General features: G+C 44.6%; 1 protein-coding gene across 2 annotated transcripts in view; it reads right to left on the reverse strand.

The window, feature by feature from the left end:
* Positions 1–12,179: 12,179 nt before the first annotated feature.
* C1QTNF6 (C1q and TNF related 6) overlaps positions 12,180–21,121 on the reverse strand; it is a 34,233-nt gene continuing 25,291 nt past the window's right edge. For both annotated transcript variants that reach the window (XM_069231362.1, XM_069231363.1), the window contains exon 3: positions 12,180–19,832. In XM_069231362.1, the coding sequence (XP_069087463.1) occupies positions 19,282–19,832 (551 nt within the window). In that variant the 3' untranslated portion in view covers positions 12,180–19,281. The remainder of the gene's footprint in view (positions 19,833–21,121) is intronic.

The raw sequence follows: 21,121 nt of genomic DNA on the forward strand, positions 1-21,121 counted from the left end.
AAAACTACTCCGATGTTCATCATCCCACCCTAAAACCTGCCCTGTGCTAAAAACTACCCAACCCTGTCCTAAAAACTACCACGATTCCCCGTCCTAAACCTTAAAATCTCCCTTGTTCTAAAAACTACCCCACTCTGTCATAAAAACTACCCCAACCCCTGCCCTAAACCCTAAAACCTACCCTGTCCTAAGAACAACCCCACCCTTTTCTAAAAACTACTGACTCCGGCCCTAAACCCTAAAACCTACCCTGCCCTGTCCCAAAAATTACCCTGAACCCCGCCCCGCCGTAAACCCTAAAACCTGTACTACCCTATCCTAAAAACTACCCTGCCCTGTCCCAAAAACTACCCTGACCCAGCCCTGACCCCTAAAACTTACTCTGCACTGTCCTAAAAACTACCCCGACCCACTGCACCCGAACCCCAAAACCTATTCTGTACTAAAAACTACTACCCTGACCCCCTGCACTGAACCCTAAAACCCTGTCCTAAAAACAACCCCACCCTGTCCTAAAAGCTACCCCGACCCCCTCCCTGCCCTAAACCCTAAAACCCACCCTGTCCTTGTCCTAAAAACTACCCTGACCCACCACCCTAAATCCTAAAAGCTACCCTGCCCTGTCCCAAAACCTACCCCACCCTGTCCTAAAGATGACCCCAACCCCCTCCTTAAACTCTAAAACCCACCCTGTCCTAAGAACTATCCCACCCTGTCCTAAAAACTACCCTAAACCCCTGCCCCCACCCGAAACCCCAAAACCTACCCTGTCCTAAAAGCTACCCCACCCTGTCCTAAAAAGTACCCCAATCCGTTCCAAAACCCTAAAACCTACCATGTCCGAAAAACGATCCCACCCTATCCTAAACTACAGGCCCACACCCCGCCATAAACCCTAAAACCTACCCTCCCCGTCCAAAAAACTGCCCTAACCCTTCCCTGTCCTAAACCTTAAAACCTACCCCACCTGCCCTAAAAACTACTCCACCCTGTCCTAAAAACTATCCCGACCCCATGCCGCAGCCCTGAGCCCTAAAACCTACCCCACCCTGTCCTAAAAACTACTCTGACCCCTGCCCTTGCCCTGATCCCTAAAAGCTATCCTGTCCTAAAAACTACAATGACCTCCTGCCTTGAACCCTAAAACCTACCCCATCCTAAAAACTGCCCAACCCCTGCCCTTAACTCTAAAACATACCCTGCCCTGTCCTAAAAAGTACCCTGACCCCTGCCCTGAACCCTAAAACCTACCTTGCCCTGTTCTAAAACTTATCCCATCCTGTCCTAAAAACGACCCCAAACCCTGCCTCCGCCCCAAACCCTAAAACCCACCCTGTCCTAAGAATGATCCAATCCTGTCCTAAAAAATACCCGCCAGCCCTAAACTCTAAAACCTTCCCTGTCCTATAAACTACCCCACTCTGTACTAAAAACTACCCTGATCCCCAACATCCCACCCTTAAACCTGCCCTGTCCTAAAAACGACCCCACCCTGTCCTAAAAACTACCATGATTCCCCGTCCTAAACCTTAAAATATACCTTGTTCTAAAAACTACCCCACTCTGTCATTAAAAACTACCCCAACTCCTGCCCTAAACCCTAAAACCTACCCTGTCCTAAGAACAACCCAACCCTGTTCTAAAAACTACTGACTTCGGCCCTAACACCTAAAAACTACCCTGCCCTGTCCTAAAAATTACCCTGACCCCCGCACCACCATAAACCCTAAAACCTGTACTATCCTATCCTAAAAACTTCCCTGCCCTGTCCTAAAAACTACCCTGACCCCGCCCCAGCCCTGACCCATAAAACCTAACCCGCCCTGCCCTAAAAACTACAGTGACCCAATCCCTAAACCCTAAAAACTACCCTGCCCTGTCCTAAAAACTACCCCGACCCTCTGCCCCACCCTAAACCCTAAAACCTGCTCTTCCCTATCCTAAAAACTATTGTGACCCCCGCTCTAAACCCTTAAACCTACCCTGTCCTAAAAACTACCCCACCCTGTCCTGAAAACTACCCCAACCCCGCCTTGAAACCTAGAACCTCCCCCACCCTGTCCTAAAAACTACCCCGACCCCCTGCTCTACCCTAAACCCTAAAACCTACTCTGCCTGTCCTAAAAACTACCCTGACCCTGCCCTAAACCCTAAAACCTACCCCACCCTGTCCTAAAAACTACCCACCCTTTCCTAAAAACTACCCAACCCCCGCCCCCATCCTGAACCCTAAAACCTACCCCACCTGGTCCTAAAACCTACCCTGACCCCCTGCTCCTACCCTGAACCCAAAAAACCTACCCTACCCTGTCCTAAAAATTACCCTGACCCCTACCCTGTACCCTAAAACCTATCTTGCCCTGTCCTAAAAACGACCTTGACCCCAACCCCCCCACCCCTGCTCTGAACCCTAAAACCTACCCTGTCCTAAAAACAACCTTGCCCTGTCCTAAAAATTATCCCGCCCGCCCACCCCTGCCCTGAACCCTAAAACCCACCGTGCCCTGTCCTAAAAACTACCCCAACCCATGCCCTAAAACCTGCCCCATCCTAAAAACTACCCTACCCTGTCCTAAAAAGTACCCTGACCCCCACCCGACCTACACCCTAAAACCTACCCTGTCCTAAAAAGTACCCCACCCTGTCCTAAAAACTACCTTGACCCCCCCGCCCTGAACTCTAAAACCTACCCTGCCCTCTCTTTAAAAATCCCCCCACCCAGCCCCACTTACCCGACCGCTGTGTTCCCCTTCCGGCTGTTCCTGCTGTGAATGTGAACCATGCATATGCATGGTGCCTGACCTACTCATTGGCTTTGTTCAGGTACATGCCTGGTTCAGGCAAGTGTGGTAACGCTTGCGTGGCTGCGCTACACATTGCTCCGGCCGTGTAGAAAAGGCTGCTTACCATTATAACCACTACCATTAGCGAGAGGTAAGTGGGATTCAAGGACCTGCCTATCGAACACTTAAGCTCCAATCACAGGAGGCTGTGTGTGTTGTTTTTGTATGCCGTATTTTATTTTGAGTCATATATAAATACGCTACTCCTTTTGTGAAAGGAAGTATTTGACTAGACAATCATTTATTGCTGCTACTGAACATATTTTGAGTTGTGTGGCAGTGTTCACTCCTTGTATCTACCTTCCCCCCTAAAACACCTTGGACTGCATGACCCATACTACTACTGAGTGTCAATTGCTGAAGAGGTACTTGGCCCTGTTGCTCAGGATCCATAGTAAGTCAGGCCTCGGGACATCAGGAGAAAAAGGTCTCAACCCCATGGTTCGGCCTAGTAGCTCCTGCTTGCCCCGTGACCCTCTGAAAGGGGTTCTGACACTCTCATTCACTTTGTCTGTCCTCTTCTATTTGTAAAGATATCTCTTGGTATACTGAATGACTGGTCTAGGCTCAGCAACTACTGGGTCATATCTGATGTCAAATGCACTAAAGAAATCCTGCATACAAGGAATGTGCTGGTTTGAAAGGAAACAATTTCCCAACATTTGATATCTTGGAGAGGAGCTCGTGAGGTACAGTTGAATTCTCATTGGGTTTGAACGCAGTACAGAAATAACAAGCAAGGTTCTGGTATTAGAAGTCAAAAAGAAATGTAAAAATCTAAACCCTGAAAATGAATTCATATTCGATTGGAAAATAGCTAGATGTCCCACAGTCCCAAATAAAATCCGAATGGATATTAAGCATATGTAGGTAAAGAAATGTACTAGGATTTCAGGGAGAAAAAAAATCAAGGGAGTGGTTAAAGTCTGGTTTTGCAGAGACAACATCACATTTGCAAAGGTCAGGCCATTTGAAGAGGTGGATTGATGAACTGGATCCTCCTGTTGAAGAATTTACATTTTTGACTTAATTCCAGTTCTACCAAGAAAAATGGAACAGGATGCTCATCTCATTCAGGCAGGGAATCAAACCACTTCTGCCTTTCAGTTACTGCTGCACAAGTTCTATATTTCCACACTTAGGCACCAGCCAATATGCTTCATTTTCTCAGGTCGAAGAGGGGTGTTTTGCTTCTCAGTTTTGACTCTTTTATGTTGAAAAGAATTGGTTGACTTTTTCATCAGGAAGGAATCTTTACTCTATTTTAAGTACAATTGCACCTCCTGATGTATCTGTTCCGTGTCTACGTTGTCTCTCTGGACAATGTGATCATCTTGTGATGTCTCCAGTTTTACTTGTGTGCTGTTGATGCCCAACATTTAATAAAACTAGGTAATTTGGGTATGCTTACTGATGCGTTCAGCTATCTATACTGGAGTACATGGAGTGTATGTGTACTAACTGTCTCAAACTGAATTCCGACCAAACAGAACTCCTTGTAGTTGCCAGCCATTCTCCTACCTTTAGGGGTAATTATCCCCTTCATTTTGTCACTGTCAAGTTCCTGGCAGTAAAATCTAACACCAATTTGTCATGTTTTTTCCTATCCTCTGATTTCCCTGTATTGTCTCTTACAGTTCTACATTTGATAATTTATCAGAGTATATGGAGTTATGGTTTATCTTGTGGTTACTTTTGCCTTTTTCTCTTAAGCACCAAGAAGGTTTGGTGTTCATTTGTGGTACATAAGATCATAGACAATTTAATTCCAAATAACTAAGAGGTTACATCTTTGTGCTTCTACTAGTTTTAGATAGTTCACAAAGAAATGCCCTACTTTACTAGGGAGAGCAATCATCTTCCAATCATTGAAGTCTTTGGCACAAGGTTGGATTACGGCAATGCCATTTACCATGGGCTACCTAGGTATCAAGTTACTTGTTTTTATTGCATCGGAACAATACACCCTGGATACTGGTGCAGATAGATCCAGCTATACGAAACCCTTGCTTAAAAAAAACTCCATCGGTCACCAGTTCAAACAAGACTGAAGTTAAAGACCTTCACACCATCCAAAATTGTCTTCATGGTCTAGCACTCACTTTTCTTTGTGACTGTCTTAAGACAGGCCACATTAGGGTTCTTTGATCCACTTAGATGACTCTTATCCTGACCCCTTTCTATCCTCATAAGTTGATGGGGGTCAGTAGTTTTCCTGTGTTTGGGCCTATCTCTTGGAACTCTTGGCCTTTCTGGATGAGGATCAACTCCAACCTAGGTAATGTTTGTAAGCAGCTGGAAACCTATCTGTTCTCTGCCACTTTAGGATCCTGCTATGATTTGAGTGACCTTTCTGTGGCTTTCTCTTCATTTAGGTCTCAAAAAAGCCCTCAATTTATAAGGCTAATTTGCAAAGCATGCATACATTTGCTGGACATATTACTAAAGAAGGCATTTTTGGATGCTTCCACCAAGAACCAAATCTGCCAGTACCTTGCGGAATTGTCCAGCAACCTTAATTCTCCAACACTATACAAAGTGCCTAGCATTTGGCCCTGAAGGATCGCCACCATTGAACCCAGGACATATCAGGGTTGTGATTTTCTTTCCTGGGACACTTGTATATAGTCCAGACAAGGGAAGGAACATTTGTTGCCCACGCATGCTGGCTGGGAAAGCATAGAGTAGGCAGGGAGACTCCTGGGTCAGGGGACTCACAGCCAGCAAAGAGAACTCTCCTGTTATTTGCAAGTCTACTGTAGGTCGCGGCCAATGTCTTTGGAATCCATCAGCTGACACTACATATTGAATACCTCTCTGTTGCCCCCTGCTAAGTAATTTATCATTGTAGTCAACTGGAGCCCCCCAGAATGGCAGTTTCCCTAGTTAAAGGATCATCAGCTGGCCACAGTGAAACCTAAGGACATGATTTAGTGTTTGATGGATGTGTACTCCACCACAAACAGAACGGATGTCCATTTTGACTTATTATAAGTACATTATATTTTGTGGCACTTGTAAGGCAGACTGGATAATCGTTGCATTTGTGACAGAGTAACCAATCCACCAAATTCTAAATAAGGGCCAATGAGGCATTTAGGATATAATATGTAGGCAAAAGGTAGGTATTCAAAGTAACCTATCAAGAATGCCCTCTCGCCCCTGGAGCAAACTGTTGTCCAGGACGTGCAGGAAAAGTTTAGAAGGTAGGATTGTGGTCAGAGGTCCTGCCCATCTGTTCTCTTTCCAATTTATTTGGCCCTATCCAGTCCAGCTACTGCTACTAACCTCTGACTGGATGTTAAGTGCCTTTTCCCATACGATTAATCAGAATCAGACTGGCCTGTGGGGCAATCTGGCAGTGGCAGAAGGGCTGGTTTACTAAGTCAGCGTGTGTTTTTTTTTTTTTGTTCATGGGCCTGTTTTATGGTCTAATGGGCTAGTTTTTACTGTTAATTTCCCTGACAAAACCAGAAACATTTACTGTAACAAGCACAATGCATGCAGGCCCCCATAATTTGAAAAGTACCTGTACAGAATGCCTTTATACGTTTAAAACTGAGCCGAATTGGTAATGTGAGCCACATTATTTTTTAGCTATCTATTTCTCTAATTTGGGGCACTTTTATTTTGCTGCCCAGACCTATGTTTTCATCCCATTCCGACCCTGTTGTTAATCCTAGCATTTCTCCTCCTCCGGATGCTTCACCACATCAGAATAACAGGTATTCTGTTTCTGTTGAGCCATATAATTCCATAATTAGTAGAGGTGGGCAGAATGTTTCATTCCACCCGCGGAATTGGCAGAATTTGGTGACTCTGTTACTCTTGTAACGCGGAGTTCAGTGCCAATCACCACATGGCGGAATATTTTCCTGCGAGGCTCCAGAATTGCAAGCAAGAGCAAGATTTGGCATCCCCTGACGGGATTTTCTAAGGCGGGCGCGCGCCAGTCAGAGAGCTGCATCTCAAATGGATTTGCTGAAGCTCGAGAAGATTTTCTAGTAGAGCGGCAGCAAAATCAACTCGAATGACCATGCGACTCTTGGCAACGCATAGGGGGTCATTTTGACCCCGGCGGGCGGCGGTCGCCGCCCGCCTGGAGGGAACCGCCATATGGCCGCTCCGCGGTCGAAAGACCGCGGAGGCCATTCTGGCTTTCCCGCTGGGCTGGCGGGCGACCGCCAGAAGGCCGCCCGCCAGCCCAGCGGGAAACCCCTCCCCACGAGGAAGCCGGCTCCGAATGGAGCCGGCGGAGTGGGCATGTGCGACGGGTGCAGTTTGCACCCGTCGCGTATTTCAGTGTCTGCTAGGCAGACACTGAAATACACAGTGGGGCCCTCTTACGGGGGCCCCTGCCGTGCCCATGCCATTGGCATGGGCACGGCAGGGGCCCCCAGGGGCCCCGTGGCACCCCCTACCGCCATCCTGTTCCTGGCGGGCGAACCACCAGGAACAGGATGGCGGTAGGGGGTGTCAGAATCCCCCATGGCGGCGCAGCAAGCTGCGCCGCCATGGGGGATTCCAAGGGCAGCGGTAAACCGGCGGGAGACGGCCGGTTTACCCTTTCTGGCCGCGGCAGAACCGCCGCGGTCAGAATGCCCTTTGGAGCACCGCCGGTCTGTCGGCGGTGCTCCCGTGGCCGGTGACCCTGGCGGTCACCGGCCGCCAGGGTCTGAATCAGGCCCATAGTGTCGTTCTTGCTGATTTTTCAGTGCTGGTCGCACTATGGGCACTAAATTGCAGCGGAGCATGCATTTTTTCACACTTTGGTGGGACTCCGTGGAATCTTGCTGAGGTTTTATGTAACTCCACAAGAAACTTCGTGAGTTCCGCTCACGTCTTATAATAAGCATGGTGCCGAAGCTTGCTTTCTGAAGCTTACATGTGATTAAGTCTAAAAGACAGGCTGGACTGCAAACCTGTGCTGGAAAATACCGTGTCCACCCCTCCCCCTCCCTACTCCCATCTGAGGGGCATATTTATACTCTGTTTGCGCCAAATGTGCATCAAACTTTTTGACGCACAATCGGCGCAAACCCTGCCCCATATTTATACTTTGACGTCCGACCCCACGGGCGTCAAAATTCCACCATGTGCGTCATTTTTTGGAAGGGGGAACCATCCTTGCGTTAATGATATGCAAGGTAGGTGTTCCCTTCCAAAAAATGACTTTAAGGCCTGTGCCCCTTATTTATAATCTGGCGTCATTTTGACGCACAGGAGGGGGTGGGCCTTAAAAAACGGCGCACAGTCTGATGTGTGCTGTTTTTTAACGCCTGGGTCAGGGCAGGCGTTAAGGGACCTGTGGGCTCGGAAGGAGCCCAGAGGTGCCCTCCCCTGCCCCCAGGGACACCCCCTGCCACCCTTGCCCACCCCAGGAGGACACCCAAGGATGGAGGGACCCAGCCCAGGGAAGTAAAGGTAAGTTTGGGTAAGTATTTTTTTCCGATTTTTTTTGTGGCATAGGGGGACCTGATTTGGGCCCCCCTACATGCCACTATGCCCAATGACCATGCCCAGAGGAGATAAGTCCCCTGGGCATGGCCATTGGGCAAGGGGGCATGACTCTTGTCTTTCCTAAGACAGGAGTCATGTCAATGGAGTTTAGGCGTCAAAAGAAATGGCGCAAATCCGGTTTGAGGCCTGAATTTTGCCTCAGACCTGACTTGCACCATTTTTTGACGCACAACACCCATTTTCCCATACGACGGCGCTGCCTGGTGTGAGTCATTTTTATTTACGCACACCAGTCCGCAGCGCCGGCTAACGTCATTCCCTTAATAAGGCGCCCGCATGGCGCGTTGGAATGGCGTTAGCCGGCGGTAAAATTTTTGACGCACAACTGCCTTGGCGCAGTTGTGCGTCAAAAAGTAGAAATATGAGCATGAGTCTCTTAAATAAGCCCCAGCTTAACCCTGGACACCTCTCACAGATTCTAGAGCTTCAGGAGAGACCATGGCACTTCCCTTATGCCATGCTGAGTAAATAAAAGTCACTCTGATGCCTCACCTCGCCCTAGATGCAGATATCAAGAAGAGTAAAACGATATGCTTGAGAGGAAGCATATTGGCACTGACAGTCCACCCGAACCCAGTTGTTGCTTTTTACACCCTTGCTCTTTTCCACCTACCCTCCCTTGTTTTACATTTTTCTCCCCCCATCTTTCTCTGTCGACGTGTCACTTGTCTTTCTTAGGGTCTTGCCCCTCCGTCGCGCGCTGGCCCGTTACCTCACACTGTCTCCTTTTCTTACTCCACTCCCTCCCACCACTTTCCTGTCTCTTCGTCCACTATTTTACTCATCCTCGCAGTCTTTCCATCATTTTTCTGTACCCTTTCCCCTTCCTCTACATATCTGTTTTTTATCTTCTGTTTATTTAACGCATTCCATCTGGCTCTCCTTTGACGCCCGCCTTTCGCTTTCTCCGCCTGTTTTCCTTTAACAAACATACAATACATTTCCAAAATGATTACATCACACGTATACAAGGGAGCATCACATTTGTACATTATTACTTCTGCATATTTGCTGTGTAAGGACAGGCACTCGCATTCCAACATTCATCTATTCCCTCCCTTCTCTTTCTCTCAGATTCATCCACCCCCTCTCGTGCCATGCCTCCCTCATTCCCCTCATGTTCTCCCCTCAGCATCGTCCTCCTATTTCGCCTTGTTCAGCACATATTTCCAAGTGCAGCAGAAAGAAAAGTTCCTCTGAAAACCATGAGATACGTGGAATTCAGACCATGTTCGTGTCTTGAGGGGGCTGCCACGTGGAGGTTTTTCTGTTTCGTACTTAAGAGTCCTGGTAATAACTAAAGAAAAAAACACACACAGAACGAGGGGGCGGGGTGAGGTGGTAGAGAAGGGAAAAAAACAAAAGGAGAATAGTGAATAAGGCACTGGAGTAAAACAAGCATTGGCAAAGCCAATAGTTCTCGCCTATGCAAGAGCTATCGTCTATTGCAATGTGTTTTAGCCATGTTGTACAGCAGCATGGCTAAAAGTGGCGCATAGGAGAGTGGCGTGGAGTGTCGTAGAGTAGAATGACGAAGACTGAAGTAGAGTGTGGTAGAGAGGAGTGGGAATAGACTGTTGTGTATTGGAATGGAATAGAGTGGAGTTGCATAGAGTGGCGCAGCGTGGAGTGGCGTAGAGTAGAGTGGACTGGTATTGAGTAGTATAGAGTGCATTAGCATACAGTGTTGCAGAGTTTAGTGACATAGAATGCAGCGGCACAGACATCAGCGGTGTAGTGTGCATAGGCATAGAATGCAGTAGTGCAGGGTACAGTGGTATAAAGTGCAGTGTTGCAGAGTAGAGTGCAGTGGCTTAGAGTGCAGTAGCGCAGAGTAGAGTGGTCAGAGTAGAGTAGAACGCAGTGGCGTGAAGTAGTATAGAGTACAATGGGTTGGTGTAGAATGCATTGGCATAGAGTGTTGCAGAGTACAGTGGTGTGGAGTGCAATGGCGTAGAGTGCAGCGGCATAAAATTCAGCAATGTACAATGCAGTGTTGTAGAATGCAGTGGTGTAGAAAAGAGTGGTGCATAGTAGAGTGCAGTGGAGTGAAGTGACATGGAGTGCAGTTGCGTAGTGTAGAGTGGCATAGAGTGCAGTGGTTTAGAGTAGATTGGTGTAGAGTGCAGTGGTATAGAGTGGAGTGGTGTGGAGTAGAGTGGCATAGAGTGCAGTAGTGTAGATTGTTTCAGTGCAGAGTGAAGTTGTGTAGAGTGTAGTGGTGCAGAGTAGAGTGCAGTGGCGTAGAGTAGAGAGACGTAGAGTGTAATGGCACAAAGTGAAGCAGTGTAGAGTGCAGTGATGCAGAGTACATTAGAATGACGTACAGTGGATGGGTGTAGAGTTGAGGAGTACAGAGTAGAATTCACTGGCCTAGAGTGTATTGGCATACAGTGCAGTGGCATAGAGGGCAGTGTTTCAGAGTGGTGTAGAATGGAACGTGCAGAGTAGAGTGGATTGATCGAAATGGAGAGGTGTAGCGTGCAGTCATATAGAGTAGCATGGAGTGCATTGACATAGAGTAGAGGGGTGCAGAGTAGAGAAGAGAGGCATAGAGAGAAGTGGCATAGAGAGAAGTAGCCTAGAGTGCAGTGGCATAGAGCGGAGTGGTGCAGAGCGGAGTAGAGGGTGGTAGTGTAGTGTGCAGTGGAACAGAGTGCAGTGGAGTGGTGTAACGAGGAATGGTGTAGACTAGACTGCAGTGGCACGGACTGGTTCAGAGTAGAGTGGAGTGGCGTAGAGTAGACTATCTATGGTGCGGTAGAACACTGCCATTATAGACAAAATATTTTCAATTGAAATGACTATTACATTTGCACAGACGTACAGTTTTGCTAATAAAACTATATGATGCCCAAATGATAATGTGTGGGAATGGCATCACCTAGTGTATTGATTTGTTTTGATCATATTAAAATATTTGTTTCCAACACACTTTAAAATGAACAAAAAGGAGCACTCATGGAAGAATAAAAGAAGTAGTGTGACAAGACTTTACTCCTTGGAGGGATGAACTCAGGCTGGACAGTCTAAAACAAATAAAGCCAGCAAATAGAAAGCCAGAAAATATGAGTTGCAAACCACAAAGCAAATGGTAAGCAATGGGTGGTATGCATTCCTAGGGAAGCTTTCAGAATGTCCCCAAGCTGTTTTTAGCAATCCGGACAGGCTTCGATCTAAAAACTGAGAAGTGTGGGGAGAAATGGAGATAGTGATAGAGGAAAGTAGAAAAGGTGGAAAGAGAGGCAAGGAGGTGGAGATATGAGAGCAGAGCACCGAGGAAGGATGCACAAAGAGAATGCAGTTGAAGAGGAAGAGATAGAAGGAGACGTCTTGAGGAGAGCCAAAGGGAAGAGGAATAGTTGGAAGCAAGGAAAAGCAACAAAAGAGAACAGAGACCTAAGCAGAAACTGAAAAAGGGCGAGAAAAAGAAAGATGGATTGGGTTTGGGGGAAAGAGGGAGAAACAAAGGTAGAGAGAAAGAGGGAACAATGAGAGAGAAAGATAGACAGAGCGAGAGGGATAACGGTAGGATATGAAGCAATGTAAGAAAGAAACAGCAATATAACACTCATCAAGAGACAGACAGTAGGTGAAAAAAGATGGAGATGTAAAAAGGCAAGAGGTGAAGTAAAAAGAATGCAGAAAAATATATGAAGGCCAAGACAGAGAAAGATGAGCTCAATACAAATAGACATAAACATTTACATATAGACAGATAGAGCAACATGTTTTTTCTGGACCGGCATACTGATAGGCAGATGTATAAGTAGACAGACAGCTAGGGAGTAAGAACATAAATGCATTCCAGTCTGCTTTTCAAAATGTGAAAACTATTCTTTAATTAAAACTTCTGCAAAAATATGAACCTATAAACTTCTTATAATTGTGTTTCCTTCCAACATACAGAAATCATTGTCCAAGAGTTGTAGCACCTTAACGCCCACCCTCTGGCACCTATATATGTAGCACCTTCGTCAAGGAGAGGAATGGGAGCGCTGAGTGTGGGGCTGGGGACTATACATTCTAATTCTGAGTTTTCTCTAAACAAATCATCGGTTTCAGGTATGTGAGTGTAATTGCTTCTATTGAAGAGAACCAAATCCAGTTTATTACTGTGTTAGATGAAAACCCAGGACTGGAATATGTGGTCTCTAGAGAAGCAGTGATAGATGTAACGTTAGCACCAGAAGTTAAATTCAGCCAAGCTTATCGTTTCCCAGAGATTAAAGGTGAGTGTTTCCCACTGGACATCATTCTGCTTGTTTTGGGAGGGTGGGAGGGGGGGGGGGATTCTGCCTCTGTTAGAGGGATGCTGACTCTCTTGTTTGGACTAAGGTCCATCCATCTGAAGTGCCAGCTTCTGTTGAGTATGTCCATCTGCACTGTGAGCAGCCTTGTTCTGAGTGAAGAATCTTCCTTCGAATGTCACAAGACTGTTGATTTTAGGGTATCTCAATACTGTTGATAGCCTTGTGAGACCAGGTCTTAGGCGAGGCTAGTCTCTCACAGATTCAGCAATTGTTGTAGAGTGTTGGTGATGTAAGACAAGAGAGGGAAGCCAAACTCTGATCCCTTGGCTACCCCCCAATATATATCAATGGCTGTCGCCCAAAATAGTCTGAAAAGGTACGCTTCAAACTTGTGGCCTGCTTCGCTCTGTTGTAGGCCAGGGTAATCAGCTGGAAGTGCAAGGCTGCAGAAGGGATTCTGATGCATTATGGTAACATAATGTTATGGATGTATTGTCCTGAAAAAATATAGTAGCCAAAGTATTGATGAGTACAGGTTCACTATTCTTAACGCCATATCTGTGTACATTGAGGATACATATGTATGTTTTGTCAAGGTATGTAGAGGTGTGGATGCATATGTATATGAGCATATGTGGAGTTAAAAACAGTAATTCTATACTTACATCTATATTCTTAACCTGAATATAGTTTACTACTTGATATTATGGCTACAGTATTCCCATAGGGCTAGTAACATCCATGATATTCTGGCATACAACTTCCTGATCTATGCCAGAGTTCCTAATGCCACCTCAAGTGCTGCTTTTAGGCACCACCAGGCATGAGTGCCAGAATCATTAGTAGAGAAGAAAGAGAACAACTGGGTTACAAGAGATTGTTAGTGTCAACTGTTTTAAAGATAGAACATGAACCCTTAAGTGAGTGTTCATTGTTTTAAAAAGACAATCCTGGTGGGGCACAGCCATTCTGAACGCATAATCGAAGAAGAAGCCAGGGCAGTCCTGCAAAGAAGTGCAAACCATGATGAAATGCCTCTTTGTCCTCCAACCCCCCACCCTAATACTAAAATTTGAGAGAACTGTAAATGGCTTGTGGGTCCCCCAGAGAAATGGAGTAAATTACTCAATTGCCCTGGTAGAACGACCGCCCGCCAGATTTAAAAATAACTGCCAAGCAGGCAGTCATTTATAAAAGTATTGCCATGAATTGCTGTGACAATGGTTCCTGTCACTGCATTTTACTCTCTGTTACGAGGTTGCATCAGCAGGACGCAGCCCTGTAGCATAGCGTATTTCATATATGTTTTCAAAGAGAAAATCCCCAAATGGGATTTCTTTGAAAATAAAAAATATAATGCTCTCCTCGTCATAGAAGCCTTCTGCCAAGGCAGAGGGAGCATATAATGATATTACTGTTCCTTACTGCCAGGTATTACTGATGGTAAGAAACAGTAAATAATGACTACATGTCCACCTGTCCAAATTGGGTGGGTAGGCGTGTAGCCATTCTCCAATGGCCCTTACTCCCCAAGGCTGCTGGATCATGGCAGAGTCGGAGTAGTCTCCGCCGTTATTCACCCTAAGGTCTGCCCACCCTGTAAATGTAGCAGGCTTACCACTAAATTGGCAGGATTGAACTCCGTCATAGTTGTGACGGAGTACCCTCTTTGCCAATATATAAATCAGACCCTAAGTCAGGATCCCAACCAATAACTGAACCCCAATAAAGAAGACAACAAACCCCAATGGAGGAACATCCATTGCACAGAGAGTAAAGGTTAAAGCCAGCAACAAGCAAAGAGTGAACGCGAACCCTCAAGAGATGGCCAGCCTCAAGAAATAACCAACCCTCAAGACACAGGCTCAAGCAAGAAGACGGCAGCTTAGAAGCAGTAATCAACTAGAGGCAAACAATCTAAAAAATAATACAAAACCAAAAGGATGCTCCAAGCCACTAGTATTCAACCAATGTCAAGAGAAGTCGAATATCAAGGTTAACCGACAGTCCATAAAAATCACAGATTCTAAGTAAGACTGTAATATGCAAAACTAGTATTATAAGGTGATTGCGGCTCATCATAAGATTGGCAACTTTAAAAGAAGTGAACAACAACCCTTATGAGATAGATAATGTCAAGATGAAATTAAAGCTCAAGAAAGCATAGCAACTTAATAGATCAACAACCAGCAATGGGCAGTCATCATCTGAATGACATGGATCACCTAAAGGTTGTGCAATTGCATAAATGAACAACAACTGAGCAAGAAGTGGCCTGCCTCAAAGATTCATCAAAGCTTTTGGGGAAAAAAACAATCTTAGCAAGGCACAGCTCTGGGTGGTTCAATAATATGCAAGTGGGAAGTTATCAGTAGAAAGATCATGATCACCAATCAGAAACATACCTTAAAGACAATACAAAACTATAAGTTAACATCAGTCTACATGTGATGACCAACGTCAAATTGAAATAGATGTCTAAGAACAAGATACTGAATAGCATCCCTCCCTACCACTAATATGTCAGCACGATATGTTCTACATATTTCAAGAGATTGCAGACTTTAAAGTGATTACCAAACTATGAGTGAACAAATATATTCAAGAAATGGAGAACATTTGAGTCAAAACCAGCATATAACAAGTAGCTTAACAAGCTACAGATGGGTTGCAGCATTAAATAGCTGCTGATCAACAAGAGATAACAAACCATAAATTGCATAAACATCCTTGAATGACCAAGAACTACGAAAACATGGGAAACCTCAAAGTTAAATTGATGCTCCACTAAACATGTGAACTGAACTGGACATCAATATACCATCAATACCATCAATATATTATTTAAGCTAGACTGAGTACCAACCTTTATCTAACCAAAGCACCTGAACATGCCAAAAACCTAAGCTAAGCAAATGCAGTCATCCTCAGGATAAAGCCACTGACCAAATAATCAGCAATCCTAAAGACAGTACAAAACCATATGTGAACAAGTCAAGAAGGGATGGAGAGACATGAGATAAAATTGATTCCGAAATAACTGCATGTCACGCAGAACCTCAATTATCAAGAGAACACACATAAGAATACTGGAGGCCCTACATAGGCACTTTTCCTCATGGTAATATATTTTTTATGTGTTTTGCTTAGCTGCAACATGCTTATTTAGAAATGCTGGGCACTTTATCTCTCTTCTACATGCTGTAAGGGGTATGGTACTAGAAAATTGTAACCAAAATATTGTCAAGTAGAAATATTTGCTACCAGTCTTCTGGCATACAACTGCTTGTGAAAAGAATTAAGTGTATAGCCAACACTCAGCCTCAGCATTAAGGGTGTCAGCATGACGTCCAGTATAAAGCTTGCATCACCCTATACACAGATGGCAGTGTAATCTCCAACTTTGCCTGGACTGTCCCCCATACAGCCATCATCATCAGTTGTTGAACTTCTGATTCTTTGCGGCAGTTCACTTTTAAGTGTTCAGTATTCTCACTCTAGGCGTGGCATGACATTTACTTTCGCGTCTGCTCACTGCCTTTGGAAGGACAGTCTTGAGCACAAAAAGGGACCCATCCAGATCTTCACATCTCCGGAACATTCTCCAGGTGGTTCAACTAAACAATGTACCATGTCCAAAATGGTATTACCATCAGTTATATGTCAGTGCTACAACAGAAGTCAACTCCAACTAAAACTAACAGTCACAAACACCCTATCAAAGTTAGGACTGGTGCTCAGGAAAATGTACTTTGATCACTAAACACAAAGGAAAAAGAAAATAATGTCATGTTTACTCCATTACATAGATAGGAAAATGTCAACGTTAGAACAAGTAACAATCCTTCAGGGAACAAGCCTACAGAAGAACCCACATCCAAGACAGGATTCTCTTTGAAATAATATTGATACTGAGACGTAAGTCAATTGTAAGGACAATTAAACAGACACAGCAACCCCTTCCAAAATGGATTGATCATTCTATAACTTTATTTCTCAAAAGATACACCGTTTTATAAATCCCAAAATACTAGCCCAGCATCTCAGGGAGCAATGACCCCTAAGAAAATGCCAGCCCTAGAAGCCCTGCAAAACAAAAGAAGAATCAACCAATCAAAGTATCCTTAGCAAAGATGTAAGTGATAGTAAAGAAAATCCCCAAAAAGAAAGCCAACCATAAAGAGAAACAACCTAGCCAAGAATCTCCATCCAAGGTGGGATTGATTTTTAATAAAATATGAACACAAGAAAGCACCCTGCCCATAGGAGAACTAACCTGCCTAAGAAGCACTAGTCACATTAATATTGTGATTTATGAAAATACCAATTCAAGGCAGATTGCCACCCATAGAAAGACCCAGTCTTAAAGTTCAAGATGTGACCCACAAGAAAATGTAAATCTCTGGAATCTCGACAGCCCTAGCGAGACTCAACACTATTTCAAAATGGTGTAGCCCTCAAAAATGCAAGCAAGGAATATACCACAACCATAAGAAAACCATTGTACTAAAGAACTCCTCTCCAAGTTGATGTTGACCATTAACATAAAGTCAAACATGGAACACATGTTCACCCCAATGTGACCCAAACCGTCCAAAGAATGTATCATCTGGAGGTAATACTTAAGAAATGGTCAACACTAGAACACATCATCAGCAAAAATCAACTCTAGAATGAAGGACAGACTTTAGGTGAACCAGTCTGCCAAACTACATTCATTTCAAGATGGTAAAATGAAAGACTACCATAAGGAAAGCCAATTTACCAAATAACTCTCATCAAAGATGCATTTAAAACAAAACTGAACCTCAAGAAAATGCCAACTCTCTGTATAGCACTACTATTCCTTATCAAGAGTATCAGTCGTTGGGAGACAGAAGACAATTTAAATAGTCTTGACCGTACACATTAAAGATAATGTGAACAACAGCCCACCCTCATTGTTGGTTTTGTAGTATTGCCATGTGTAGCAACGTGGTGACACAAATGAGGTCACCTTCAAAAAGAGTGAGAGACTAGCAGACAAATGAAAAATGGGTCACCGACTTTAAAAAGGGGAGGAAGCAATTCTGGTGAGAGAACCAGAAAGCGGTGAGAAAATGTGACTGGGTTTTAAAAATGCTGAGAAGAACTATACTCAAATTGCAGAATAGAAATGTATGGTGGGAGGAGTTACAAAGAAAAAAGAGTTGTTGAAACAGAAAAAGACAGTGGAAACGAGAAATAAGTACGGGGAAGCGGGCATAGAACAAATGGATATGCTGAACGGAATGTTAAGAAAAATACATTGTGTAATTTTGAGAGGGAACATGGGCGAGATATGCAGAGACAGAGACAAAATGTGATAAGGACTTGAAAGAAAAGTTTAAACATGTTAGGAGTGCAAAAAATTTTAAATCACTAGTAATAAACAGTATTAACTGGAGGAAGGAGAAAGGCTGTTAAAGTGAAGGGAGAGTCAAAAGAGAGAGAGCGATAGAGTGCACAAACTAAGGGCCAGATTTAAGAAAAGTGGAGTTGCACCCAGTGCAGTGCCAATTTTCTTGCACCCCTTAGAGCCCCCCTAATGCCACCATGTGTGCGCTGTATCTAAGATACAGCGCGCCATGGCGGTTTTGAAGTTTTGCAGGGTTAGCCTAATTTTTTTTACGCTAATCCTACAAAGCCCATTGAGGCAATTTTTTCACCTCCCTCCCCCACCAACGGGGGAACACCCGCTTTGCATACATTATGCATGGCACATGCATGATGTAGCGCAAAGGGTTACAAAGTGGCACAATGCATGCATTGCGCCACTTTGTAAATCTAGTGCAGCGTTTTGTGCCTTCTAACGCCACATTAGAATAAAAAAATTCAGCTAATGTGTCGTTAAATGGCGCAAGGGGCTCTTAAATCTGCCCCTAAAAGCTTAAGTAAATCTCGAGGTATCATAGAGAACGTCAGACGTTTGTGATGGGAAGAGGCTGGCAATGAGATGGTTTTCAGGAGTACTGGACTTAGGTTTACAGACTGGATCTGGGTTGTGGGTCGGGGGAGAGAAAGTGAGTGAAAGAGCAAGGCAGAGAAACTGAGAGTGAAAGAGAAAGAGTAGAGAGAGAGAGTAAAAGAGAGACATAGAGAAATAAAGAGAGTGAGAGAGAAAACGAGAAAAAGAAGAGGAAGAAAGGAGATAGAGACCTTATCAGGAGAGAGGAAATTATGAAAATGCCCTACAGATGGCAAAGCTAAGGGGTTGATTGATCATGAGGGACATAAGGCCTCAATGACCCAAGAAGACTATTGTTGAGGAGTTCAGGCGGGATGTGGCCAAAAAGAAGGAATAGGGACAACATGCCCCAGGCAATAGGTAGTCCTTAAACACAATATCAGAAAATCGTGATTCTGATCTTGGTCCTTAATGGCAGAGTGTGTCCTCTGAGGGCCAAGACATGTTCCAGGGAGAGTTTGTTCTGAGGGGGTTGCAGCCAAGTCTCTGGAAGGTATGGATACAGATGTAGAAGATCCTAAGTGAACGGTTTTCCAGGATTAGCTTGATCCTTAGAAAAGAAGGGCTGTCAGCACTGATGCACTCAGTTTCAAATAGAGGACTTGCAAAAGAGTGATTGTATTTCAGCTCCAGGCTGGGCGTGGCCTTTGAGAGATAAGAGCTCAGAATGGCACATTGTTCAGGGCTCCAGGCTGGGCTTGATGAGGTAGCCATTGAAAGTGATGTATGTGTCCACATCATCGCTGTAGATGGCATTCTCCCGCTCCCGCTTATAGAGTCGTACCCAAACCTCATCATTCTCCTTCAGGTCCAGCATGAGGCTCTGGCTCTGCATGATGCTGCGATCACTGGGCTGGGCATAAAGAATCACCATGCCCTCCTCATTCCTCATGATGTGCATGTACGTTTCCTTGAAGTTCCAGGTATGGATCGTGAGGCTGAAGAAGTAGATGCCAGGCACAAAGCAGTAGAACTTGCCCTTGAACATGCTGAAGTGCTCATAGAGGTTGACAAAGACAGTGTCGAAGACCAACGCTTGGTAGTACTCGCTACTGTGAAGAGCCTTCTTACGACCTACTGAAAAGGCAGCATACTGATGTTTGCAGCGATCTCCAGGGTCTCCCCTCTGACCTTTGCTGCCGCTCTCTCCTGGCGGTCCTTGTGGACCAGCTGCACCTTCTTTGCCTGATTTGCCAGGTGGCCCTCGGTCTCCGATGTCACCCTTGTCTCCTAGAAGATAGAGAAAAACATTGTAACACAGAACAGAGAGTATGAAGACAGAAGGAAGGTGTTGAGGGGTGTGTCACGGGTTCTTAAAGGTGGCCCCGCGCTCAAGCATGGCAGTTTTTGCCACCACTTGGATAGGACCTTGGATGGGCTAGTAGCATAGCTGGAGCTCAGAGCTAGAGGAAACAGCAGGGGTGTAACAAAGGCCACGCAGCCCTCGTGGTGCAGGGGGGTCTTGGCTCCAGGGACCCCCTCATCACACACCTGCCTTTGTGAGTCCGGGGGGTGCTCCATGTTCTCTGCCTGGGAACCCATATGCCACTGGGGAACAGCAAGCACATCTCCTTTTCCTTCATTTTCTCATTATGGTTATGTTTGCTCTTCCATATGTTTTGCTTACCCAACTATCACTACCCAGTGTACCAAAAAACTGAAAAGATTTATTGACGATCCACCACTTGCAAAGCCTATGCAGAGTAACATCCTAAAATATTTACGGCTATTTTTTTCCCCACATTTCAATAAGCATGTATACAGCACGCTTAATTTCAGGACCGATATTTTCAGGCCGCTGTTGCAGAAATTCAGGGGCCTATTCACAAAAAGCATTTCATAGTACGTTAAAAATGCTACTGTGGTAGTACTAAAATACTACAAAATGCTATTCTTAGATCTACATGTGAAGGTCTCTGCTTCTGCCATTCCTATCTTTTATCCGCTCCAACTTTGGCGACCTCTACACACATAGGCATATCTTTTAGAGGTAAATATTGGAAGGGCAGAGGAAAGTGGCTGGAAAATGGGAAATACTTACTGCTGAAAAGATGTTTTTTTATTATCAGTAAAGTGAGGTTAGGCGAAGGTGAGGGAGGGGTTTAGGCAGGACGCTCACCTTCCCTCAAAGGTGTAAGACCATTTATTTCCATAACCTGTACTTATATCGCTACTACAGTCACAAGGGACCCAAAATAGTCATAAATGTACTCCAGCACAGAGCTAGAGTATATCTAGCACCACCCATTGCCACTCACACGTACTTCCACACCCTCCAATAGAAAATAATAGAGGCCTGGACTCAAAATAAAACTCCATAGGAAATAATGTTAAAATGAGTTAATTTATTTAAACGTTTTAAGTATAAGTGTACATTTATTTCAATGTTAAAATAAAACAATATAAATCATAAATAAATGTTAATTTATTTTTAAATAATTTAATGACCTTTTCTCTAATTTTAAAATAAAGGTAATTCTTTTTAAAAATATTTATAATAAACTATATTAATTTTATAC

The sequence above is a fragment of the Pleurodeles waltl genome, chromosome 4_2, assembly GCF_031143425.1.
Source record: "Pleurodeles waltl isolate 20211129_DDA chromosome 4_2, aPleWal1.hap1.20221129, whole genome shotgun sequence".
NCBI lineage: Eukaryota > Metazoa > Chordata > Amphibia > Caudata > Salamandridae > Pleurodeles > Pleurodeles waltl.